Source organism: Bufo bufo, chromosome 2 (assembly GCF_905171765.1).
Source record: "Bufo bufo chromosome 2, aBufBuf1.1, whole genome shotgun sequence".
NCBI classification, from domain to species: Eukaryota; Metazoa; Chordata; class Amphibia; order Anura; family Bufonidae; genus Bufo; species Bufo bufo.
This window is the reverse complement of record NC_053390.1, coordinates 617,439,102-617,466,268: the sequence shown is the minus strand read 5'-3', so window position 1 is coordinate 617,466,268 and position 27,167 is coordinate 617,439,102. Positions and strand designations below refer to the sequence as shown.

Here is a 27,167-nt window from a genome sequence, read left to right as displayed (position 1 = left end):
GCAAGCAGTGTTTTTCTGTCTGCGATGTGGTGCGGAGCAAGACGCAAAAGAAAACTGATCCATCCCCCAATGACTTTCAATGGAGTTCATGACGGATCTGTCTTTGCTATGTTAGATAATACAACCGGATCCATTCATAACAGAGGCAGATGGTTGTATTATCAGAACAGAAGCGTTTTTGCTGATCCGTGATGGATCCAGCAAAAATGCTGGTGTGAAAGTAGCCTAAGGGGTTTGATAGGGTAACTGACAAAGCCATCTGCACCAGCAACATGATTGTAGGGTGCTGATGGTTGCCATGACATCCAGGGGACCTGACAGTGGTATCCCATGGCTGCCACCTTAGTACTCATATTAGGCCCTGCCAGCCATAATACACTACAATACATATGTATTGTAGTGTATTATACCCGCAATCATTTCCTTAGTGATGAAGTACCCTAGAGGTAAAAATTGTTTTTAAAGAAAACATTAATAAAATATATAAAACCAAAAAACAAACTATGTCTCCCCATTAAAAATGAATTATTATGCAATTAAAAATCAAATAAAGTACACTTAATTGGCATTACCACGCTCGTAATGCCCCAACCAATTAAATGATCCTGTTACAATCATAATGGCCACAATAAAAAAAGTATAAGGTTTACTATTTTTCTTATCTCGCGTTCCAAGAAATGGAATAAAAAGGGTGCATACAGCTGTGTCGATGTAAAAAAAAAAAATTATGGCTCTTGGAGTGCAAGAAATAAAAAAACAGCAAAACAAAATGCTTGATAAATGAGATCCCGCCAAGTAGACAGATTGCCACGGGTGCTTTATTATTACCACAAGATAAAAACAGATTAACAGCGTGTAGCAAACAACATAGTGAGGCCTGGCCAGACTTCTCACCTGACCCTTGGAAGAAGACCAACACCAGGGTCAGCTGAGAAGTTTGGCATGTCACATTCTTTTGTTTGTATGTATCAACTATTGGCTTCTTCAGTCTAACCCTCCCCAGAAATGTTAGATCCCTTGTGAGATGTTACTTTATAAGGTTTTCCCTCCTTATAAAGTGGTGGCATATTGGTAGGATATACCATCACGTTATGATTTGTCAAGCCCCTGGGACAGCCACATTCCTGAGAATAAGTTTAGCACTGCATCTCCTCTAGGTTTTTCCTGCTCAGTTAGGCCATTGGACACCCACCTTGCTGGAAACTACAGCCTGTCCCATTCAACTGAATGGGGCTGAACTGTTTAGGGGACCAACAGTGAAAGAGAACGCAGCACAGGTGCCCTTTCCTCTCCAGGATCGGAAGGGGGTTCCAGAGATTAGACCTCCGTAGATCATAAAGTGATAGCATGTCCTGACGATATACCATAAGTTTATAAAATGGAAATACTCCTTTTAATATACGTGAGTCATTCTATGACTCCTCTTATGTTATTACTTGAACTGTCCATAAAGTTGAATCTTATAATTAGAGACATGGGCTACCCCTGTCTGACAGACAGCCCTGGGGACTAAAGGATCAATTAGAATTTGATTTATTTTTCTGCTTTCAGCAGTCTTACAAAGAAATAATATACAATAATTTAGTCCTATATACATATTAAAGGGGTACTCTCACTATAGACCTGCATGGCTGCTTTCTTAACACCCATAGAACTGATTGTGAACATTCAGCAACCAAATGCTGAGTAGTCTGACCCTACAGTAATTCTCTCTTCTGTTTGTACCCTAATCTATATTATGTGTGTAAGGAGGAAGTAGCGGGCGGAGTATGAGTGCAGGATCAGACTACGCATGGTTTTTTGTCTGCTACCAAGGAGATGACTGGGTCTCAATAAGAACTGTAGGCACGAAACCATAACGTTGCTTCATTAAAATGTGGACATAGCCTGTCACTGCCTGACAATGAACGTATGCAGCCAGTTATCAGATGTCGGTGGCGATCTTTACAACTAGAAATGAGAGGGAACCACCAGCTTGCCCAATGTCCCATCTGTAGGACAAGTCAATATAGTACTCTAAATAACTAAAGGGGCTTTTCCAGGAGTAGAAGATTGGTGTCCAATCCTCAGGATAGGCTATCCATATCAAGACGTAGGGGACTCCTGGCACACCCGCTTCCCTGATCAGCAGTCTGAAAACGCTGCACTGCTCCAGTGAGCCTCTTCCTGGGCCAGTGATGTCACGTTGTGCAGCTCAGTCCCATTCAAGTGAATATACAGTATATCCAAAATCAGACGGTCCAGAAGTGGGTTTGGAAAACTTCTTTAATAATTAAACAACATGTTTCAGAGTCAACAGACTCCTTTATCAAGCCTATGAGGAGCTAAAATGTGAGGCTCTTTGCTGGAAGGGAACTGGTACCCACATTTAGACTCTGTGTAGACCAGGGTCAGATTGGCCATAGACCTTACAGGGAAATTTCACGGTGGGCTGATGCCCAGGGGGCCGCCTGGGCCTTCCTCACGGCCGGCTAGTGGAAGTTCTTGGGGATGCATTTTGTGTCTGCTGGCAGTAGTTTGTGATGGACTGTGGTATTTGGCTCTGTTGGGGTGGTATAATGTGCCACAATATGGTATTGCTGGCTCTGCCTTCCATCATTTTGGACCTGACTAGAAGACAGAACCATTTTTAGAATTTTTTTCCAGGGCCATTTTAAGTTCCCAGTCCGCCCCTGGTGTAGACTATATAGACTGTGCTTGGTATGTTTTGAGGAGCACCATGACCTCTTCACACAGCTGATTAAGGGGGGCGCAAGGTGTCAGACCTTCACCTTACCCCCCAGAAAACCCCTTCAAAATGATATCAAGTGTTTATTTCTGTACCCGTCTATTGTAGTTGTGTATCATTCCTAATATTACATAGAATTTATCTGAATATTGACATTATTTATATAAAAAATGTATGTTTTTATTTTTGAGACAAATCAACAGTTTCTTCAGACAGTGAGTGACCAGCAAATAGAAATCAACCAACTTCAAAAACAGCTAAGGTATTGTATGGGCAGATTTCTGGATTTGTGGAAAAGTCTGTTTGTAAAGTACCGTTCTGCAACATTGCATTTAGATAATGCAGTATTAGGAGCCTGAAACATGGACAGCCATGGAAAATAGCAAGTTGAAGTAAGGGCTGTAAATTGTCTTCTATAGATTGTACAGTGTAATTATTAACTATTGTGATGGACGATTTCTGCACGTTTGTGACTATTTAGTTGTGCTTTTTCCTTATGTGCCGCATATTTCACAGATTACTCTGAGTCTAAGAGTACAAACTGTGCAGATGCTTTCTCACAGTATGTGGGTGTCGTAATAGCCTATTTGTTTGGTCCAATGTATGTTAACAGGCAAGCCAAATTGGATGTAAAAGTAGGAACTATGAAAGCTGAGGAAATGGCTACAGTTGTAAAATCATTTGAAGAGCAGGTGAAAAGAAAGGTGAGTCATGAATTACGGTATGTTTTTTTGAGGTTGACCATAGATGAAACTGAGGTGACTTTACTAGTGGAGGACAAACTGGAACCTGTCGGTGCAGGAGATGAATGAAAGATTGGGTGTTGGAGTGTAGTAAAAGTGTCACACACATTAGATATTTGGTAAAGGATCCAGGATTACCTATGGCATCCACCAACAATTTACGGTTGTTATTATTATTATTATGGAGGTAGCTCTGCTCTGGGAGGAAGTAGACAAACTGCAGACTGGAAGATGGACACGAAGCTGAGCCCATCAGCAAAAAGTTAGTAACTCCTGGACAACCACTTTAAGTTCGGTAGACCCCTTAGAGTTATCATGATGCACAAACCATGTAGACCCAAATAGCTGAATTACCAACAAGCAGTGGGATGGCTGTACAGCGTTCTGATCCCAACATGGCTGCTGATGGAGGGTCATATGACCCTATCCATACTTCAGTGTCCTCCATTGAACTGCGCTGCTCATGTCAAGGAAAATGAATGCAGTTCAGTGGAGACCACTAATGGCCGGATGGGGTCATATGGCCCTCCCTCAGTGGCCATGTTGGGAACAGCATGCCGCACAGCTAAGGATGTGGACCGGTGTAGGCCATCAGGCAGCTGTTGTAAAAGCAGGGAACCGGGCAGATGTTCTCCATACATTATATTAGTAAGTTGCTTTACGTGCTATTCCGATGCATGATTAAAGAGTGGCCAAGCCCTTTAGACAGTAATGGCATATCCTTCTGTTGGGTTTGAGTGGTGGGAATGTAATATCTAGGACCTCCAGGTGATGAGCCCATGGATGGTCAGTGGCACTCCTGCAGATGGTGCCTCCTATTCACCATTTACACATGCACGGTGGCTGTACCTGGCAGGGCTAACGAGTCAGTGTGTGATAAACTGCAGAAATTCTGCTTACCGACATTGCTGCCCATCCTTGAATCATCATGGAGACCCAGAGGTCTGAGTTAGCTATGTATTTTATTATTAATATTAGCTGTTATTGTATCAAATGAATATTTTTCTATGTGCATCTCTTTTTGTGGAGTTGAATTGCACGTCATTGAGTGAACAACCTCTCTAATAGCAGATCTGTGAAATCCTAATCCAGCATCTGCCCTGTCTCATTACTGATAAGACGGTGGATGTTTCACTTCAGACAATAGCCCCCGAAGGGGCAGCAATGAGTAAAGAGCTATGCCTATCTGGGTCTTAATGTCTGAAGCCAGTGCTAAGAAATCAATAAGTAAACATTGTGAGCTATGGAAATGTGTATGTGATGAGGTTTTTTTGCAGTCCTTCCAGCTCATAATGAGCAGAAATAGATCCAGGTGCTTTTGTTAGTGCTGAAAATGGGTTATGTAGAATGTGCTCTCTGTAGGAGGAAGAGGTGTCGGTAGCCCGGAGCAAGGAAGACGCGTCAGACAAACGGGTGCAACAGCTTCAGACCGCAGTAACGCAATTAGAAACCAGGTAATGACTGCGATGCTGAATATAAAGCTATTCACTTCCATGCATTCAGGCAATAACATGGGGAACTAATGAGCACGCTTTGTGTGAGCAATTGGTTTCAGGTCATCTCTTGATTATAAGATACAGTCCCCTAAACTGTATAGGGATAATGCAGTGTTACGGGGACATGTGTTATGAATGTGTTATTTTTTGCCTCGTCTGTGTTAACGGAACACTAATATATGACATTGTGTTAATAAAAAGTCCCAAAGTTTGCAATCTAAAATTAAGACCACAGGTTTTACTATGTAATTGAAGAGAGCGTGGCATCTGGAGTACAGACCGCATGTTATAGAGCAGAAGGAGCTGAGCAGATTGATGTATACATTTTATGGGAAATGATATAAACTATATTTTACTGAAAAGTTTTTCTTCAAGTACTCTAGCTCCCATTCCTCCTTGAATTGTTTTTTTTTATTTTTTTTTTTTTATCCAAATTAACTTCATTTGCAGCATTTTCTTATCCCCCATGCTTGAATCCTACTTTCTAGTTTGTCATGTGACTGCTGCCCCATCCTGTCATGTGACTGCTGCCCCATCCTGTCAGGTGACTGCTGCCCCATCCTGTCAGGTGACTGCTGCCCCATCCTGTCAGGTGACTGCTGCCCCATCCTGTCAGGTGACTGCTGCCCCATCCTGTCAGGTGACTGCTGCGCCTCCGGCACTTTAATTCATAGGGCCAGGAAATGTAAATGTGATCACGCCTGCCTGGCCCTGTCAATCAAAGTGCAGAGGGTGCAGCAATTGCAGAGAGAGCAGAGCCTCTAGGTGTAACAGTAACGCCCCCGTTGCTCCTAGAGGCTCATTTGCAAATAGCAATGTTTTTCATTTTTTCTCAGTAATGCAGGAACGTATGAACATGTTGGGCATGCACACTGCTGCTCCATTCATGTCTATGGGAGTTCCGGAAATAACAGTGCGCTGTACTCGACTGTCTCCAGAACTTCCATACACATGAATGTACTGGCTGAGCACATGCCAGACTTACCACTCTGTTTATTTTGGGGGCCCCCTAGGGGTATAGGGTCCCCCGTCTCATGATCGGTGGTGGTCCCAGGAGTAGGCCCGCCCCACTGATCCAATAGTTATCCCATATCCTGTGGATAGGGGGTAACTTCTCACAGCCAGAATACAGCTTTAGGGCTCGTTCACACGAACGTGTGAAGCCCGTGCTGTGGACCGCAAATTGCAGTCCGCAAATGCATGGGCACCGTCCGTGGCGCAGGCGCATGGGAATAGCAGACCCATTCACTTGAATGGGTCCGCGATCCTTCCATTCCGCAAAAAGATAGGACTTGCTCTATCTTTTTGCGGTGCGGAAGCATGTAAATGGAACCCCAGAAAGCACTCTGTAGTGCTTCCGTAGTGTTCTGTTCCGCATCTCCGGATTTGCGGACCCATTGAAATGAATGGGTCTGCATCCGTTATGTGGAATGGCCACAGAACGGTGCCTGAGTATTGCGGATCCGCAAATGCGGTCTGCAATACGGCAACGGGCAGCACACGTGTGAACGAGCCCTTAATGATATAGTAGTTAAAGGGATTGTTCAAGGGTATAACATATAAAAAAAAATGTATTCTGGGGTAATTCTTGGGCACTATGGTGCAATTTCATCGACAGATCTGTCTCTCAACGAATGGTTTTTCAATACTATAGCATGTCGACCTGTGCTCATATAAATGATAGTACTGTATGGGAGGAACGATCCTTAGTGCGATCATTCATCCTGTGCAGTTTGCATATTGTCGTTAGCTTCTGGCAGACAGTGATCTTTATACTGTGAAGCTTTAGCTCCCTTATCGGCTGATCACTGGGCATGATTACACGAGGCAGTGAATGGGATTGAAGGTTGTTCAGCTGGTCACTAGCCCCTATAAAAGGGCCTTTACTGTGGAAGCCCCCTGGTGTATTTTAAGACCGAATACATGAAAACTGTGCACCAGTTCATAAATTTGGTGCAACCACACAATGCAAAACCAGACTTAAAAGTGACCTAAAACCATCTTAAACGATAATTGTCCCCCTGTGTTTCCTTCAAAGCGGAGCACCCAAAAATGGATTTCTATTTTACATCTACATTTCGGATCTGTAATATTACTGGCAAAACTATTTCCGGGCAGTAATGAGTACTGTATTTCAATATGCAACTGTGTTGTTGGAGTTTATTTCAGTTTTTTGTGTATATGCTGTTGTATAGTTTTGTTTTTGGTATCTCGCATCTCCTGTGCACACTGCAGCAGATAGTCCTATACGGACTAGCAATGTGCTGCTGACCTTCTCCGCTGACCTTTTTGCCTATGACGATTGCTGCTAATAGATCTGTGCTGTGGATGGAGGACATGGTAAATTCCATACGAAGAAAATAATAAAATCAGGTCTGATAAAATGGTTCTACCGTCATACTGGATGTAAAGAAATCGGTGGACGTTTAGTACATGACCTTTTTTGACCCGTTCTGTCACAGTATTGTGAATGTTACTTTATGGTCCTCAACCATAATGCTCGATTTTCTATACAAAGGCTGAAGGCAGCAGGGCAAGATGTAGAACAGTTAAAAGGAGAAAAAGCACGATTAGAAAAGCACCTTGGGGAGCTGCAGACGAGATATTCCGAATTGGAAGTTGAGAAATATGAAGCGGTTTCCAGAGTGCGTGACAGTTTACAGATCGTAGAAGAGGCCAATCTACAGAAGGACCAGGTAAAGCCATACATTCTAGTCACTCATCGGATTTCAGGTGACAGTCATGATTCACAGGCGTAATTCTGGGATATGTTCATAGAAACAGATCTGTAGACAAGCCAACTGAAGCTTCTGCTGAGTCCGCAACTACATACACTATGTGAACACTTCAGAACTCGCTTTCGTAAATGTGGTTCCAGATTCCTCAAACAGCAAAACTAAACAGATCAAATGCTTTATGTACCGTATTTTTCACCCTATAAGACGCACCAGCCCATAAGACGCACCTAGGTTTAAGAGGAGGATAATAAGAAAAAAATATTTTTCATTAGACCTCAGGTCAGACCACAAATTAGACCCCCAATGTTAATCAGAACCTAGCTGACAGCCCCAATCGGACCCCCAATGTTAATAAGACCTCAGATCAGTCGCCCAATCAGACCTCAGCTCAGACCCGAATGTGAATGACCTCCAATCGGACCTCAGACAAGAGCCCCAAAATAAATAAGACCCCCCCCCCCCCATTCAGACCTCAGATCGTCCCCCATGTCGCTCTCATCGTCCCCCATTGCCTCATATCAACCCCCCCCATGCCACAGAGCACATAAAATATTTTAAAAAAAATACCTACCTTCTCCAGACGCTGCCACTCCTTTCCTTCAGTGCTCTTCCTGCCATCGGCTGTACTGTGACCTGAGGCGCACAGCGTGAGGTCACAGAGCACCCTCACACTGTGCGCAGCCGAGGACCAGGAAGCGGTTACTACAGAGTCTTCCCCACTTCACGGTCCACCGGTCCACTTTGAAAAAAAAATGCATCTTATGGGACGAAAAATACGGTACTTGAAAATGCATCTGTACGATCCTCATTGGTCTCATAATAAATGGAGTTAAAGGGGTTGTTTGGCCTAGGAGTCGGCTACCCCAGTTGTTGTACCTGTCCATGGTTCCACCATTCATTCACAACTGCCCCATTCCCAGCTGCTTCTGGTCCCCGTCAGACCGGAAGTGGCTTGGTCCCATGACTGCTGTGGTGACATGTCAATAGCAGCGACATCTAATTCTAACACATGTGACCACTGAGGTCAGTGACTGGCTGCAGTAGTCACGAGATCAAGAAATGGGGGAACACCATTGAACGTAGTTTGGAATACTGCCCTTCCTTTTGTTTTGTATCACATTTTATATATACGTAGAATTATTTGAGTAAGATAGGAGATACAAGGAATACTTTTCACGCACTGGTCTTGAGTCATTTCTGCTGATTGTTCCTGGAAACAGTCTACAGGCTTGTCGACAGAAAATCTTTGCTAGTTCGACTGAGCTCCTGATGCAGTGGTACGGTGTTAGCTTCTCCTGCATCAGATTACTGTTAAGTTTCTGTGAATGACTACCCTCAATGCATATCACCAGAGCAACACACTGAGCAGGGAACGCTGGGAGATTTCAGCTCTAAAGTCTGCTGAACAGTAAATGCAGCTCTAAACTGTAACACAAACACTGCATGTTAAAGGGTTTATGCCAGAAAAAATATTCTACATTTTGTAACCCAGCACTTTTTGTAATTTCATGTAATTAAAAATTTAAAATAGTCCTTGAGTTATTCAAGAAAATGTATCTGTATAGCACCACCTGCTGTTTGTTATTTTCCTTATTTCTTGTCCACCTCACTGAGGTGGTCGCACAAGCTCAGTTTACATCTTTAACTATCATTAGCTATATCTTCTGTGAGAAGCTGTAGCATTTACAGGGAAAGAGTAGATTTAGGCTACTTTCACACTTGCGTTTGGAGCGGATTCGTCTGGTGTCTGCACAGACGGATCCGCTCCTATAATGCAAACGCTTGCATCCGTTCAGAACGGATCCGTTTGCATAACTGGTTTTTACAGATCTGATTTTTCACTTCGTGAAAACTCAGATCCGACAGTATATTCTAACACAGAGGCGTTCCCATGGTGATGGGGATGCTTCAAGTTAGAATATACTAAAAGAACTGTGTACATGACTGCACCCTGCTGCCTGGCAGCACCCGATCTCTTACAGGGGGCTGTGATCCGCACAATTATTGTGCGAATCATAGCCCCCTGTAAGAAATCGGGTGCTGCCAGGCAGGAGGGGGCAGACCCCCTCCCTCCCCTGTATTAAATGTGACCAGTGCGGCCCCCCTCCCTCTATATTCATTGGTGGCCAGTGCGGCCCCCCCTCCCTCCATCCCCAGTATTAAATGTGACCAGTGCGGCCCCCCTCCCTCTATATTCATTGGTGGCCAGTGCGGCCCCCCCTCCCTCCCCAGTATTAAATGTGACCAGTGCGGCCCCCCTCCCTCTATATTCATTGGTGGCCAGTGCGGCTTTCCTCCCTCTATATTCATTGGTGGCCAGTGCGGATTCCCAGTATTAAATGTGACCAGTGCGGCCCCCCCCCTTCCCCCCCCCCCCCCCTAATTAAAATCACCCCCCCATCATTGGTGGCAGCGGAGAGTTCCGATTGGAGTACCAGTTTAATCGCTGGGGCTCCGAACGGTTACCATGGCAGCCAAGACACTATTGCAGTCTTGGCTGCCATGGTTACTTAGCAATAAATAGAAGCATTATACTTACCTGCGATGTCTGTGACCGGCCGGGAGCTCCTCCTACTGGTAAGTGAAAGGTCTGTGCGGCGCATTGCTTATAGCACAGACCTGTCACTTACCAGTAGGAGGAGCTCCCGGCCGGTCACAGACATCGCAGCTCACAGGTAAGTATAATGCTTCTAAAAATTGCTAAGTAACCATGGCAACCAGGACTGCAGTAGCATCCTGGTTGCCATGATTACTGATCGGAGCCCCAGCGATTAAACTGGGACTCCGATCGGTACTCTCCGCTGCCACCAATGATGAGGAAGGGGGGTGATTTTAATTGGGGGGGGGGGGAGGGGAGGCCGCACTGGCCACCAATGAATATAGAGGGAGGGGGGCCGCACTGGTCACATTTAATACTGGGGAGGGAGGGAGGGGGGCCGCACTGGCCACCAATGAATATAGAGGGAGGGGGGCCGCACTGGTCACATTTAATACTGGGGAGGGAGGGAGGGGGGCCGCACTGGCCACCAATGAATATAGAGGGAGGGGGGCCGCACTGGTCACATTTAATACTGGGGAGGGAGGGAAGGGGGGCCGCACTGGCCACCAATGAGTTAAATACAGGGGGGGGGGGTCTGCCCCCTGCTGCCTGGCAGCACCTGCCAGGCAGCAGGGGGCAGTCATGTACACAGTTCTCAGTATATTCTAACTTGAAGCGTCCCCATCACCATGGGAACGCCTATGTGTTAGAATATACTGTCAGATCTGAGTTTCACGATCTAACATGGTGATGGGGACGCTTCAAGTTAAAATATACCATCGGATTGGAGAAAACTCCGATCTGATGGTATATTAATAGGGGACTCCTGACTTTACATTGAAAGTCAATGGGGGACGGATCCGTTTGAAATTGCACCATATTGTGTCAACGTCAAACGGATCCGTCCCCATTGACTTGCATTGTAAGTCTGGACGGATCCGTTTGGCTCCGCACGGCCAGGCGGACACAAACGCTGCAAGCTGCGTTCGGGTGTCCGCCTGCTGAGCGGAACGGAGGCCAAACTGATGCATTCTGAGCGGATCCGCATCCACTCAGAATGCATTGGGGCTGTACGGATCCGTTCGGGGCCGCTTGTGAGAGCCTTCAAACGGAGCTCACAAGCGGAACCCCGAACGCAAGTGTGAAAGTAGCCTTAGCATTCGAGTTGCTGTCTACTGTAGTACTGGTCTTATCTTTCTGTCCTATCATGAGAAAGCTTGCACTTTTAGTATTCTGATGGATCAGTGCTTCTAAAAGCCTGTCGTAGCTAAGGAAATGTGAGTTAAACAGACCATGATGAAGCATATTTTTGAAATTGCATCTGTAATTACCGAGACCTGTTTGTTAATCTCCTTCATATAGACATTATGTCACTTTGTTTGTGCATTAGCTGATTCCTGCTGACACTCCGCCATTAATTAAATAATTAATGTGTTTCCTAGCATGGGATCTTATGTTAGTGTCACTCCAATTTGCGTAATTGCTACCAAGTCTACTGAAGAACACCAGACTTCTGGCTCTGGCCCAGTAGTAAATGAAAACCTTGTTCAAGGGAGGTCAAAAATTGCAAGCTGTGGGAGGTTTGTTGCTGACCTCAGTTATATTCATGGGATTCTGTCTTCTAAGTGTTAAATAGCCACCTTGTCCTTTATGTCACACATCCTTCCATTTAATGTATTTTACTAGTTTAGATAAAGTATTTCTTAGGTCCAGACTTTCTCTAATGTCAAGAGAAATATGGTAAATTCCCATATTTGATCTCTTGCAAAGGACTCTTAAAGGGGTTGTGTCAAATTTAAAATCATAGCCCTATCCTGTGGATAGTGAAATCTCGGGCACATGCTGCTCCATTCAGATGGTGAAACAGGACCCCTGTTCTCAGGATTATGGGATCCCTTTGGCCCACTGATTATATTTCTATTTCCACTAGCAGAAGGACCCCGCTTCCCACGGGTATATTTAATCTATTTCATTTTATGTTTCTGTGTATCGTAAAAAAATATCAACAGTTTCCCCATAACAGTGACCTCCACAGTGCCCGCCCCTTTAACAGTGACCTCCACAGTGCCCGCCCCTTTAACAGTGACCTTCGCGGTACCTGCCCCTTCAACAGTGACCGCCATTTTAAGTGACCGACCCTTTAACAGTGACCTCCACAGTACCTGCCCCATTTAACAGTGACTTCCACAGTTCACACCCCTTTAACAGTGACCACCCCTTTTAACAGTGACCTTCACAGTGGCCGCCCCTTTAACAGTGACCTTCACAGTCACCGCCCCTTTTACAGTGACCTTCATAGTGGCCGCCCCTTTAACAGTGAACTCCACGGCGCCCCGTCTGTGCCCCCTTCACAGTAGTAATGCTGCTGACATTGTGCTTAATAAAAGTGTTAATAAAATAAAAAACAGTAACTACTCACCTTGTCCGGTTCCTGATTTATCAGGTCCCCTCCAGCACTCCCCTGCAAGCACAGATTGCGCTGCAGCACTGTGTGGGAGGAGTGCACACATATCTGGGCCTGCACAGTCCAGCAGCTCAGTCTATGCCTGCAGGGCTGAATGGTGAAGGGAGCAGACGGCAGGAGGAGGGAAGGAGCGCAGGCAGCTGAGGACCACCAGCTTCTGAGCTCCCTAGCAATGAGCGCTTCCACCTGTATTGATGGAAGCGCTGATTGCATCTGGCACCCTCCTGGCACCTGGGGTGAACCACCCCCTCCTTGGCACACTACTGCTAACAGGACAACTGGAAAGTGCTTGTCCAAAGTAGACGACCCCTTTAAGTGTTTTTTTATTTTTTTATCCAGCTTTTTTTTTATTACTATTAGAGTGTTTAGTGTGTAATTTCTTCTCCGCACGGAGCAATCATTTCTTACCTGCATGTCTGGTAGTTCAGTACAATGTACAATGGATATTTCTTATACAAGGATTGTTGTTTCTTATGTAACATATATTGTGTGACCTATCGAGTAAAGTTCTCTATCATTTGCAGGCACTTCTTAGAGAAAAGCAAAAGGAGGAAGAAATTCACACTATGAAACAGGCAACCGCTAAGATAATTCAAGAAGCTGCTGCAAGAACACGAAAGGAGGTAGCGCCCCTGCTGGTAGTGCTGACTTACTAGTGAAATATGCCCTCTTAGTAACCGGATGATAGCTGGTCCTCCATTCTCGGCATGCTTCTCCTTGTAGTAATTGCTGTTCACATCACATCAAGAACCCTAGCTCTAGGAGCATTCACATTAGCTTTCACACTCAGATGTAGAAATACATTGTTAGGCACAAAATCTGAGAGTTCACTCCCTGTTCAGCCGTAATAATAGGTGATAATGAGCGCTAACGAGGCGCCATGATAGTTTTCTTAAATATAGCATTTATCGTAATTGGGAACAGTGAGAATTGTTATAATAATAAGTAAGGCTACTTTCACACTTGCGGAAGGACGGATCCGACAGGCTGTTCACCCTGTCGGATCCGTCCTTCCGCTATTTCGCCGTGCCGTCGGACCGCCGCTCCGTCCCCATTGACTATAATAGAGGCGGAGCTCCGGCGCAGCACAGCAGTGAATGGCGAAAGGCCGCTGGACTAAAAGTCCTGCATGTCCGACTTTTTAGTCCGGCGGCCTCTCACCGCGAACTGCCGTACTGCGCGTACATTATAGTCAATGGGGACTGAGCGCCAGTCTGGCGGCACAGCGAAATAGCGGAAGGACGGATCCGACAGGGTGAACAGCCTGTCGGATCCGTCCTGCCGCAAGTGTGAAAGTAACCTTAGTGTGCCATAGACTATAATGGTCTGACAGGCTCTGCACTGGGATATTAGGCCAATGGGGCCGTAGTAGCAAACCCCACCCTCTACATTATATTATGTTGTCTCAGAAGACTGGATTTTAGTTTTGCTTTTTTTGTACATGCACATATAGGGCACTTACCTTTCTCTTTCCCAGGTGGTATGTCTTCTGAAATGGCATGCTTATGTTAAAAATAACTGGGGAGATGGCATATCCATCTATCCCTGACGCTACTACAAGTAGTACTACAATACTACAGTGTACCTACAATATACACAGTTTAAAGGGAATGTTTTTTTTTTTGTTGTTTTTTTTTACTCTTCGATGTCAGTATCTATACAGAATCTCACACAAGTGAGTACACCTCACATTTTTGTAAATATTTTATTCTATCTTTTCATGGGACAACACTGAAGATCTGACACTTTGATACAATGTAAAGTGGTCCGTGTACAGCTCGTATAACAGTGTAAATTTGGTGTGTCCTCAAAATAACTCAACACACAGCCATTAATGTCTAAACCACTGGTAACAAAAGTGAGTACACCCCAAGTGAAAATGGCCAAAATGGCAATATTTTGTGTGGCCATTATTTTCCAAAACTGTCTTTTGGGTATGGAGTTCACTAGAGCTTCACAGGTTGCCACTGAAATCCTCTTCCACTCCTCCATGACAACATCACGGAGCTGGTGGATGTTAGAGACCTTTTCCAACTTCCGTTTGAGGATGACCCACAGATGCCCAATAGGGTTTAGGTCTGGAGACATGCTTGGCCAGTCCAGCACCTTTACCCTCAGTTTCTTTAGCAAGGCAGTGGTCATCGTGGAGGTGTGTTTGGGGTCGTTATCATGTTGGAATACTGCCCCGCAGACCAGTTTCCGAAGGGAGCGGATCATGCTCTGCTTCAGTATGTCACAGTACATGATGGCATTCATGGTTCCCTTAATGAACTGTACCTCCCCACAGCCGGCAGCACTCATACAGCCCCAAACCATGACACTCTCACCTCCATGCTAAACTGTAGGCAAGACACACTTGTCTTTGTACTCCTCACCTGGTTGCTGTCACACACGCTTGACACAATCTAAACCAAATAAGTTCATCTTGGTCTCATCAGACCACAGGACGTGGTTCCAGTAATCCATTTTCTTAGGGATCTTTCACACGAGCGGATGCCGTGCGGGTAATCCACTGCGTGAAAGAGTGCCAAGCCCCGTTCCAGACAGCAGAGACACGGAGCAGTAACATGACTGATAATGCTCTTTGCCTTTCTGTGACCTTTTTACTACAAAATCACGGGGACAACTTTATCTCACTGCGATTTTTGTAGTAAAAAGATCACAGAAAGGCAAAGAGCATTATCAGTCATGTTACTGCTCCGTGTCTCTGCTGTCCGGAGCGCGGCTTGGCTCTCTTTCACGCAGCGGATTACCCGCACGGCATCTGGTGGTGTGAAAGAGCCCTTAGTCTGCTTGTCTTCAGCATACTGTTTGCAGGCTTTCTTGTGCATCATCTTTCTGGGACAACCGCCATGCAGACCAATTTGATGCAGTGTGCGGCATATTGTCTGAGCGCTGACAGGCTGACCCACCCCACCCCACCCCTTTAACACCTGCAGCCATGCTGGCAGCAGTCATACGTCTATTTTGAAAAGACAACCTCTGGATATGATGCCGAGTACGTGAACTCAACTTCTTTGGCCGGCCATGGCGAGACCTGTTCTGAGTGGAACCTGTCTTGTTAAACTCTATGGTCTTGGCCACCGTGCTGCAGCTCGGTTTCAGGGTGTTGGCAATCTTCTTATAGCTTAGGCCATCTTTATGTAGAGCAACAATTCTTTATCTCAGATCCTCAGAGAGTTCTTTGCCATGAGGTGCCATGTGGAACTTCCAGTGACCAGTATGAGAGAGTAGGAGAGCGATAACACCAAATTTATCACACCTGCTCCCCATTCACACCTGAGACCTTGTAACTCTAATGAGTCACATGACACCGGGGAGGGGAAATGGCTAATTGGGCACAATTTGGCCATTCTCACTTATGGGTGTACTCACTCTTGTTACCAGCGGTTTAGACATTAATAACTGTGTATTGAGTTATTTTGAGGGCACGCCAACTTTACACTGTTATACAAGCCTTACACCAACTACTTTACATTGGGTCAAAGTGTCCTATTTTTATTTTTACAAAGATGTGAGGGGTGTACTCACTTTTGTGAGATTTTGCACTAGGCCTAATAATAGGTCATGAGAGGCGGTCCTGTCCGTGTTTGACGGCCTTCCCTCTATGACTCTGCATACAGGGAGAGCTGTCAGTCACTGATGGGACCGCCTCCTTGACTTCAAAAATGAGCAGGAATTTATATGAATGAAATACAAGTTTTACTGAATCTTTGCCACCAAATCTACTGTATACATCAATCTGCTCAGCTCCTCCTGCTCTATAACATTGCATTTTCATGATGATGGGTTCCCTGCAGGATTTTATATGTTTACCTTTAAAAACATGATTTTTTAAATAATAGGTCATTTTTCTGATTTACATATTCCCTTTAAAGCAGCCATGTACCATGGTTTTCAGAGGGTCATCTGCACCGCTGGAACCGGTGCACCTTCTAATCATAATGAAACAAAGATTTAGCCAAATTCCTTGGAGAGGGGAACTTTGCGAGTGTGCAGATTCTGAGGTTTACAGCCATCTCATTAAATATTAAAGCTACAAAGCATTGCAAAAAAATGTAAAAAAAAAAAAAAAGTCTGGCAGCAATGAGAAGTTCTTATGTTTTTTTTATTTTTTTGTTTTTTTTGCGGACAGATATTTTTAAATTGAGCCCATTTTCCCGCAGTGCTGCCACAAGACGCCAGCGCTGTAAACTGTACACAATCGGCACTTAAAAGTGAAATAATGTTAAGCAAGTCACATACCGCAATTTTATGTCATTCACGATTTATATCGATCGTTTTAGCCTATGCAAGCAAAAAATTAAAACCGCTATATTTCTCATTTATATGATGGGATGTAAGAGTAGAACATTTCTACTATGTAGAATAAAAAGGAAGCGCTGTATTTATTTCTGTATTCTGTAGGCACAGCAGTTTCGGTAGCAGTAGCAGTGTGCATGAAGAGGACATGCTGAATATAAGACCCCATTATATTAAACCTTTTCAAACCTCCAACAAACTATTGCTTTGAAATGTCATGCAGTGAGGATTGACTGTAAAAGGGCTTGTACAGAATTTTTTTTAAAAAGTCTTCTTTCTTCCAGAGGCAGCATCAATCCTGTGTTCACGGGTAGGATCCGGTATCTCAGTTCAGTTCTATTAATATGATTGACGCTGAGCTGCAATGCCACACACAACCTGTGGACAGGTGTGGTGCTGTTCCTGGAAGAAAGCAGCCGTGTTTTTCTATCAGGATAATTTGGCAGGGAGCGAACTCCTTCCTGCCGCTGATTGAAATCCTAGTTTTCGGCATAGGCTCCTGCTAGAGGCACACTCGCTCTGCGAGGCCCGTAGTAAATGTGAATATCCACGTGTTAATTTATACAGCGGCGCAGTCGATATCGTGGATCTTTTCCTTCATTCAAACTGGACAATTAATATTAGAATCGATTGAAAATGAGGTTGTACGATGATTGGCCAGTGGACAGTCCTTTAGGATATGGCCACACGTGGCGTAAACGTGGCAGAATTACGGGTGAGATTTTAAAAGTTCTCGTCCGCATACTGCGAAGCGTCGCTCCACCGGACTCCGCGCGTAACTTGACATGCGGTGTGGATTTTGAATCTGCCGCATGTCATTTTATGTCAGTGCTGAAGGTGAAATGTACAGTGACTCTGCACCCTATAATTGTGTCTGTCCGTTAAAGGGGTTGTCCAGCACCTCTACCGATCAGCTAATGATGGCCTACCCTGATTATAGGCCAGAACATAAAACCCCTCCACCCCCCAAAATTTGTACAACCTCGTTAACTGCAGAATGATCTTTCTACCCCTAATTTTCTCAGATATAATAAATATCCAGGGAAATAGAATTTCTTCAGAGCTCCATTTTCCTTACCTTCTCCTAATAATATTCTGTTAGGAACCTCTGGAACATGCATATAGAGTGTGATCTACGGTGAGGTAGATGGAATAGACTAATGTGGTTATAGGAGCCCAAACATTATCTGACCCACCACTTCTTGTCCGCGGTAACTGGAAATAGACGCATTCCCAGCTAATGTGTTTACTATGGCACAACATTCTATAAAACGTTTTTACTGGTTTCAGTGGTCAAGCATTTTACAGACCAAAGTCTGTGGGCCGTGTAGTATTTTGACAGTTTCCGAAGACCACCCATCTTGCTGATGCTTGTGCTAAAGATGGAAATAACTCCCCCATGCAGCAAATGAGGTGCTTTACCCGTACCCATGTGGTAGATCTGTAGATGTTTTGTATGTCTATATATAAAACCTCCTAGTAAAACCAGCATTTTTTTGGGGATTGAAAAAAAAAAAGCCATAAAGGCGTGTTTTACATGCATTTTTGGGGGGTGATGTTTTTTGTCACACATTTTTCTTGTGTTTTTTTTTTTTTTCATATTATTTCCCCTTTACACAAGTCTAAATGCTGACCAAAAAAGTGGCATTTTTAAGAAAAAATAAAATAAAACAATTTTAGAGTGAAACCCACCCTAATAATATTCTGAACTGTTCTAAGAGAATTAAACCATTTTCTGTTCGGTTTCTCTAGCGTCTTCTTTGCTTCTTGTTTTTTTTTTCTAATCCTGTTTAATCCTTTTATCTGGGCTTAAACTTGAAAAAAAAAATCTTCACTTTCATCCATTTAATAAAAAGCTTCTGTTTAAACAACAAAATGGCTTTTGAGGCATGTTAGCCCCTTCTTAGAGAACATACGGAAATAAGTGATTTCATGGCAGGGGCAGCTCTGGTCAGTCCCATCACTATAGTGTATGGAATCGGTGCAATAGTCACTATATACTGTATATACAATACTGTACATATCATGATAAAAAAAATGTCACGCCAGCAGGGCAGCGCACAACAGGGCACCAAAATGTGGGAAGAGCTATTGCTGTGCCCACTTTCCTCTCTTTTTCTCACCCGAGGACTGATATCCTGTCTGCATAAAGTCTCAACCTAATGGCATTTTGATAAAATTGGGAGAAGCATTTCAAAGGAATGAAGATTAGAAATGACCCCTTTTATATATCACAATATCGCCTATGTCACGCCTGGGTATTATTAGTTTACCGTATTTTTTTCCAGTACCTTATGTATGCCTGATGCTATGTCGGCCTAAGATGTTTCCAATTTTCTGTTTTAGGTTGATAACGCCAAAAAGCTATGTAATGTAAAGATCTCACAGCTGACCAGCGACATCTCAGTTCTGCAAAGGGTATGTACCTGTGTGCTAGATGTGGACCTTGGTTTTTTTGTATTTGTCAAATAAATATATATATACTATGAAAATTGTAGATTCACACTGAAGGCATCAAAACTATGAATTAACACGTGGAATTATATACATAACAAACAAGTGTGAAACAACTGAAAATATGTCATATTCTAGGTTCTTCAAAGTAGCCACCTTTTGCTTTGATTACTGCTTTGCACACTCTTGGCATTCTCTTGATGAGCTACAAGAGGTAGTCCCCTGAAATGGTTTTCACTTCACAGGTGTGCCCTGTCAGGTTTAATAAGTGGGATTTCTTGCCTTTATAAATGGGGTTGGGACCATCAGTTGCGTTGAGGAGAAGTCAGGTGGATACACAGCTGATAGTCCTACTGAATAGACTGTTAGAATTTGTATTATGGCAAGAAAAAGGCAGCTAAGTAAAGAAAAACGAGTGGCCATCATTACTTTAAGAAATGAAGGTCAGTCAGTCAGCTGAAAAATTGGGAAAACTTTGAAAGTAAGGGCTATTTGACCATGAAGGAGAGTGATGGGGTGCTGCGCCAGATGACCTGGCCTCCACAGTCACCGGACCTGAACCCAATCGAGATGGTTTGGGGTGAGCTGGACCGCAGAGTGAAGGCAAAAGGGCCAACAAGTGCTAAGCATCTCTGGGAACTCCTTCAAGACTGTTGGAAGACCATTTCAGGGGACTACCTCTTGAAGCTCATCAAGAGAATGCCAAGAGTGTGCAAAGCAGTAATCAAAGCAAAAGGTGGCTACTTTGAAGAACCTAGAATATGACATATTTTCAGTTGTTTCACACTTGTTTGTTACAGTGGCGGAAATAATTATTTGACCCCTCACTGATTTTGTAAGTTTGTCCAATGACAAAGAAATGAAAAGTCTCAGAACAGTATCATTTCAATGGTAGGTTTATTGTAACAGTGGCAGATAGCACATCAAAAGGAAAATCGAAAAAATAACTTTAAATAAAAGATAGCAACTGATTTGCATTTCATTGAGTGAAATAAGTATTTGAACCCTCTAACAAAAAAAGACTTAATACTTGGTGGAAAAACCCTTGTTTGCAAGCACAGAGGTCAAACGTTTCTTGTAATTGATGACCAAGTTTGCGCACATTTTAGGAGGAATGTTGGTCCACTCCTCTTTGCAGATCATCTCTAAATCCCTAAGGTTTCGAGGCTGTCTCTGTGCAACTCTGAGCTTGAGCTCCCTCCATAGGTTTTCGATTGGATTAAGGTCCGGAGACTGACTAGGCCACTCCATGACCTTAATGTGCTTCTTCTTGAGCCACTCCTTTGTTGCCTTTGCTGTATGTTTTGGGTCATTGTCGTGCTGGAACACCCATCCACGACCCATTTTCAGTTTCCTGGCAGAGGGAAGGAGGTTGTCGCTCAGGATTTCACGATACATGGCTCCGTCCATTTTCCCGTTTATGCGAATAAGTTGTCCTGTGCCCTTAGCAGAAAAACACCCCCAAAGCAAAATGTTTCCACCCCCATGCTTGACGGTGGGACGGTGTTTTGGGGGTCATAGGCAGCATTTTTCTTCCTCCAAACACAGCGAGTTGAGTTAATGCCAAAGAGCTCTATTTTGGTCTCATCAGACCACAGCACCTTCTCCCAGTCACTCTCTGAATCATTCAGGTGTTCGTTGGTAAACTTCAGACGGGCCTGCACATGTGCCTTCCTGAGCAGGGGGACCTTGCGAGCCCTGCAGGATTTTAATCCATTGCGGTGTAATGTGTTTCCAATGGTTTTCTTGGTGACTGTGGTCCCTGCTAATTTGAGGTCATTAACTAACTCCTCCCGTGTAGTTCTAGGATGCTTTTTCACCTTTCTCAGAACCATTGACACCCCACGAGGTGAGATCTTGCGTGGAGCCCCAGAGCGAGGTCGATTGATGGTCATTTTGTGCTCCTTCCATTTTCGAACAATCGCACCAACAGTTGTCACCTTCTCTCCCAGCTTCTTGCTAATGGTTTTGTAGCCCATTCCAGCCTTGTGCAGGTCTACAATTTTGTCTCTGACATCCTTGGACAGCTCTTTGGTCTTTCCCATGTTGGAGAGTTTGGAGTCTGCTTGATTGATTGATTCTGTGGACAGGTGTCTTTTATACAGGTGACTAGTTAAGACAGGTGTCCTTAATGAGGGTGACTAATTGAGTAGAAGTGTCTAACCACTCTGTGGGAGCCAGAACTCTTAATGGTTGGTAGGGGTTCAAATACTTATTTCACTCAATGAAATGCAAATCAGTTGCTATCTTTTATTTAAAGTTATTTTTTCGATTTTCCTTTTGATGTGCTATCTGCCACTGTTACAATAAACCTACCATTGAAATGATACTGTTCTGAGACTTTTCATTTCTTTGTCATTGGACAAACTTACAAAATCAGTGAGGGGTCAAATAATTATTTCCGCCACTGTATGTATATAATTCCACGTGTGTTAATTCATAGTTTTGATGCCTTCATAGTCATGAAAATAAAGAAAACTCTTTGAATGAGAATGTGTGTCCAAACTTTTGGTCTGTACTGTGTGTGTGTGTGTGTGTGTGTATGTATATGTATATGTATGTATGTGTATATATATATATATATATATATATATATATATATATATATATATATATATATATATATATAAAAAATAGCAGCACACTCTCAAAAAATGAGTGGAAAGAAAAAAACAGTATTATGTGGTCGCAACCTTTAGAGACAGGCTCTATGGATGAGCTGAAACATTCGACCACATGGGTGAATAAAGTCTTTTTCTTTCCACTCATTTTTTGAGAGCGTTGCCATTTTACTTCTTATATTGTCCTGGATTTGTTGCCGGATCCATTGGCTTGCACCTCCATATTTAGTTTTGGCCTGCTGTGCTGCCATTGCCATATTTTTTATTTTTTTAGCAGCACCACTCGTGAAATGGGAAGCAGCTGCAACACCAAACTCGGCTCATGGAGCAGAGTGGCACAGTTCTGGGGGGAAAAAAACTGAAAAAAAGATACGTTTTTCTAATACTGGACAACGCCTTTAAGGAGGACCTGTCACCACTCCTGACATGTCTGTTTTAATAGCTACATGCATTCCTCATGTAATAATTCTGGAGCATCTATTCTTATGACTCTGTGTTGTGCCGTTCCTTCCTTATTTCTAGTAGAAGTTATGAATCAAACGCTAGCAGTCTGCAGTAAGGGTACAAAGGGGTGGTGACCAATGGCAGCACTGATTGGATAGAGTCAGACTCTGTACCCTTACATGCAGCTGTTTTGTCTGAAATATCAGGATGGGTTAACATCACGTTTTTGCCCTAAAAAAAAAAGCATGCAAAAACATAGTACAGAATCCATAAAGGAAAAAAAAGGATCAGCTTTTTTTTTTATTGATGACCTATCCTCAGGATAGGTCATCAATATCAGATTGGTGGTGAGCAGGTGTAATTACAACTGCTTCGTCCCCATTTGCGCCAATGGCACAGTCCTATTCACTTGAACAGTAAGGAGCCGTCCCATAGAATTGAATGGGATGGCTTGTAATTTCACCTGGTCACCGCTGCGATGTCGACGGCAATCAGGTAAACAATGAAGAAAGGGCAATGCTCGCATTCTTGTCAAACAGCTAATCGGTGGGGTGCCGTGAGTCTGCACACCGTTGATCTGATGTAGATGGCTTTTCCTGAGGATAGGTTATCAATATAAAAAAGTGGACGACCCCTTTAGTAACGTATATGTTTTGTTCTTTAAAGGGAACCTATCACCTGGATTTTGTGTATAGAGCTGAGGACATGGGTTGCTAGATGGCCGCTAGCACATCCACAATATCCAGTCCCCATAGCTCTGTGTGCTTTTATTGTGTAAAAAAATGATTTGATACATATGCAAATTAACCTGACATGAGTCCAGCGTGAAGGAGCCCAGCACCACCCCGCATCCTCAGAATCTCCTCCTTACTCCCCGACGTCACAAAGCTAGAGCGCTGTAATCTTGCAATGCGCGAGCTAGTGCATGTGCAGTGTCGGCATAGTGTTCCTTCCCTGTGCTGGCATCAGCCTCAGGGAACGAACTGCGCATGCGCTAGCTTGCGCATCGTGAGATTACTGCACTCTAGCTTTGTGATGTCGGGAAGCAAGGAGGAGATTCGGAGGATGCGGGGCGGTGCTGGGCTCCTTCACGCTGGACTCATCTCAGGGACAGGACTCATCTCAGGTTAATTTGCATATGTATGAAATCGGTTTTTTGAGGCAATAAAAGCACACAGAGCTATGGGGACTGGGTATTGCGGATGTGCTAGCGGCCATCTAGCAGAACATGTCCTCAGCTCTATACCCAAAATCCAGGTGACAGGTTCCCTTTAAACGTGAGATGAAAACGTGATGTGAACACAGCCTTACAAGTACCTAAATGTTTTCTAACTTGTGTCTAGTAATAACACATTTTATAGTCGCAGCACTTCCATAGAGTCACATTACCAATCCTTGCCTTTTGAAATTGCCAAATTTCCTATTTAAATTAAGTGCGACTATATTATATTAAGTTTTTCTAAATGATGGCATTGTGCAGTTCAATGCAAGCGGAGTGCTTCTGTAGTCAGTGAAAGTCCTTATAATTCAGTACCATTTAGTGCTCATTAAATGCAAATAGTAGCATTTAACACTTAGGGGATAATTTGAGAAATGACGGCAAAATCTGTGGATGAATGTGTTTTTCTTTTGGCTTCTCATTTGCTATAGTGTGAATGCAGCTAGGCCTTTCAAAATTCTGCAAGATCATTTTCTTGCTGCTTCCAAATATCTCTGCAACTGAATTTAAAAAAAAGAAACTTGAATTAAAAAAGCCATTACCTACGGACATGAAGTTTTATTGGCTTCTCCTACGTAGCCCGTACTACAAGGAAATATTGTCTTATTTGTTGGAGGATATAATGCAGTCGTATATTCCTCAGATAACACAAGCGCTCCATTTTCTAAGCAAATCATTGACTTGTTATATAGCAGATAATCCAGAGAATTCCCCGCTGTGGTCTTCTGCAGCATTTTGAATTGATCTCTTGAAATATATTAATTTCTTATTATGCATGTCATTTGCACAGCATCCGATAAAATGACCTTTTTAAATGCCATTGTGACTAAGGGTACTTTCACACTAGCGAGTTCCGTCTTAGGGTACTTTCACACTAGCGGCAAGACGGATACGACAGGCTGTTCACCCTGTCGGATCCGTCCTGCCGTTATTTCGCCGTGCCGCCGGACTGCCGCTCTGTCCCTATTGACTATAATGGGGACGGGGGCGGAGCTCCGGTGCAGCACGGCAGTTCGCGGTGAGAGGCCGCCGGACTAAAAAGTCGGACATGCAGGACTTTTAGTCCGGCGGCTTTTCGCCGTGCACTGCCATGCTGCACCGGAGCTCTGCCCCCGTCCCCATTATAGTCAACTGATCAGTTTTATCCCCATGCATTCTGAACGGAGTGCAATCCGTTCAGGATGTCTTCAGTTCAGTCTTTTTGACTGATCAGGACGGAGATAATACCGCAGCATGCTACGGTTTTATCTCCGGCCAAAAAAACTAAACACTTGCCTGAATGCCGGATCCGGCATTTTTTTCCATAGGAATGTATACGTGTCAGATCTGGCATTTAAAATACCACAATGCCGGATCCGTCCTTCCGGTCTGTGCATGCGCAGACCAGTAAAAATGTGAACGGATCCGTTTGTCCGTATGTCAAACGGAGAGATGGATCCGTTCTTGCAATGCATTTGTGAGATGGATCCGCATCCGGATCCGTCTACAAATGCTGTCCGTTTGCATGCAGATTTCCGTATCCGGCAGGCAGTTCCGGCGACAGAACTGCTTGCCGGATCACTTTGCCGCAAGTGTGAAAGTACCCTAAATGGAGTCGCCGTTGACGTTCTGAAGCTCACCTTGCCACTTTACAAAAAGGGAGGTAGGACAAAGTTGCCAACCCTCCAGAAATTCCAGAAAAATCAGTGAATTTTTCCGATGTCCATGAAAACAAAATAGTGTATCCGTGAGTTTTTTTGAGACTGGTGGCACTGGATTCTCTGGTGGCTGGGACTGCGGAAGTGCGCATAAGCACTTTTTCCTATAGTGTGCAGGCACGGCCACCGATACTGGATTGCAGGGTGGTCGTAACCATGGTAATGAGCAGTGTATAATATTATGATAAAATGATTTAAGCCAGCAAAGGAGGCAATATGGACAATCACAATACATTAGTAAGTGGCTTGTATTAACCTTCTCTACATGATAAATGCCACTTGCTGAAGGGAGACAACCCCTTTAAAACCTAGGGGTATGTTTATGTGGGGGGCACCACACTGAATGTTTGCTCTTGGCGAAGGAAAGCCTAGCTACAATGCTGAATGAATGGTGGTGTCATATATCAGATCTTCTGAACAAAGGAGAATCGTCATCATGGAGCTACATAGTGGAAAGCCATCACTGTGTTTTGTTACCCACTAAAAGAAATAAAGTTCTTCTGGGGGCTCTGCTCCAGACCCCATAACAGCTGTAATAGTTATCTTGTTATTCGCCAAGGATTGATATTCCTACTGAAACTGTAACTTTGCTTCTAGAATCCATGTTAGTATGTATCCTGTCCATAGTCCATGTGGATGGCAAGCTTTCATGCTAAATTACAAGTTGGCCGACCTGAAACGCATTTCTTGTACAGGGTCTTATGTTACTCATCGAGATAATGCTCATTTTTTTTCTGAAAAGGAAAGTGCTGAGAAGCAAAGCCTAATTGAACGTGCCTTAAGAGACAAGCGAGCTGCAGAGGAAGAACTGGAAAAGGTAAAATAAAAATAAGATTTCATTAAGTCCCTTTTTTTTTTTTTTTGTACATGTTCTAACTTTTATGTACTCCTTTGTGAGGGCCGATCTTTGGGACCATGGGGAGAGTGATTGAGAAATACTAATTTGCTATCATTCATTGATGTGGGATACAGTAGATGCCTAAAAGGATTTTACAAGGTCAGAAAGAAAAAAATTAGGAAATGAGATGAAACGCCATACAAAACCATTTACCTGCCTAATAATTCTGCCGTCGCTCTAGCACCACCACTCCAGAGGTCCCTGACAGTCTTTGTTGACTTTGCTGCAGCGGTGATGTTCCCATATACCTATGTGACTGCTGCAGCCAATCACTAGCTTCAATGTTGGCATCCCAAATTCTTTGCAGTCTCAGAAATTGGTTTCATTTGGGGCACTGGATATAAGGCCACGGTAAGGGTACAACCACACGGCATGGTTGTGTCGCTGTTGCGATGTGGCTTTACTGGTTTGAGTATTGGGCAGCCATAGGAGATACCGAGATCTCTGATTAAACTAAGGACGGCACTGTTTAGTTGGTCAGCAATACAGCGTGGACATTGCCAGTACAAACCATTGAAACAGTGCAGACCTAATCAATTTCATTAGAGCCTACTACGGCCTCGTCACAACCACGCCATGTGGTCATTACCTAATACTTGTGTCACAGCTTTAGTATGTAATAGCGATCCATTGGATCTGTGGTGCGATGGATACCATTGACACTTGACCAGTTCTTTTGACTTACATCGGGGTCCGTCAGGGTTCCATTGTGGTGTCTTTTCCTCTCGTCATATCTGACGAAATGTGCGTTGGAGGCTCCTAGCCACTGATAGAGTCTGCCAGCCCCTAAGTGGGTGGAGCTTTACAGCAGTTCAACCAATAGC

General features: G+C 43.9%; 1 protein-coding gene across 3 annotated transcripts in view; it reads left to right on the top strand.

The window, feature by feature from the left end:
- The window catches only part of SCLT1 (sodium channel and clathrin linker 1), a 140,383-nt gene that overhangs the window by 61,332 nt on the left and 51,884 nt on the right, over positions 1–27,167 (top strand). For all 3 annotated transcript variants that reach the window (XM_040418447.1, XM_040418445.1, XM_040418446.1), the window contains exons 10-16: positions 2,920–2,990; positions 3,342–3,432; positions 4,834–4,925; positions 7,486–7,663; positions 13,233–13,331; positions 19,357–19,428; positions 26,188–26,262. In XM_040418447.1, coding sequence (XP_040274381.1) covers positions 2,920–2,990; positions 3,342–3,432; positions 4,834–4,925; positions 7,486–7,663; positions 13,233–13,331; positions 19,357–19,428; positions 26,188–26,262 — 678 coding nt within the window. The remainder of the gene's footprint in view (positions 1–2,919; positions 2,991–3,341; positions 3,433–4,833; positions 4,926–7,485; positions 7,664–13,232; positions 13,332–19,356; positions 19,429–26,187; positions 26,263–27,167) is intronic.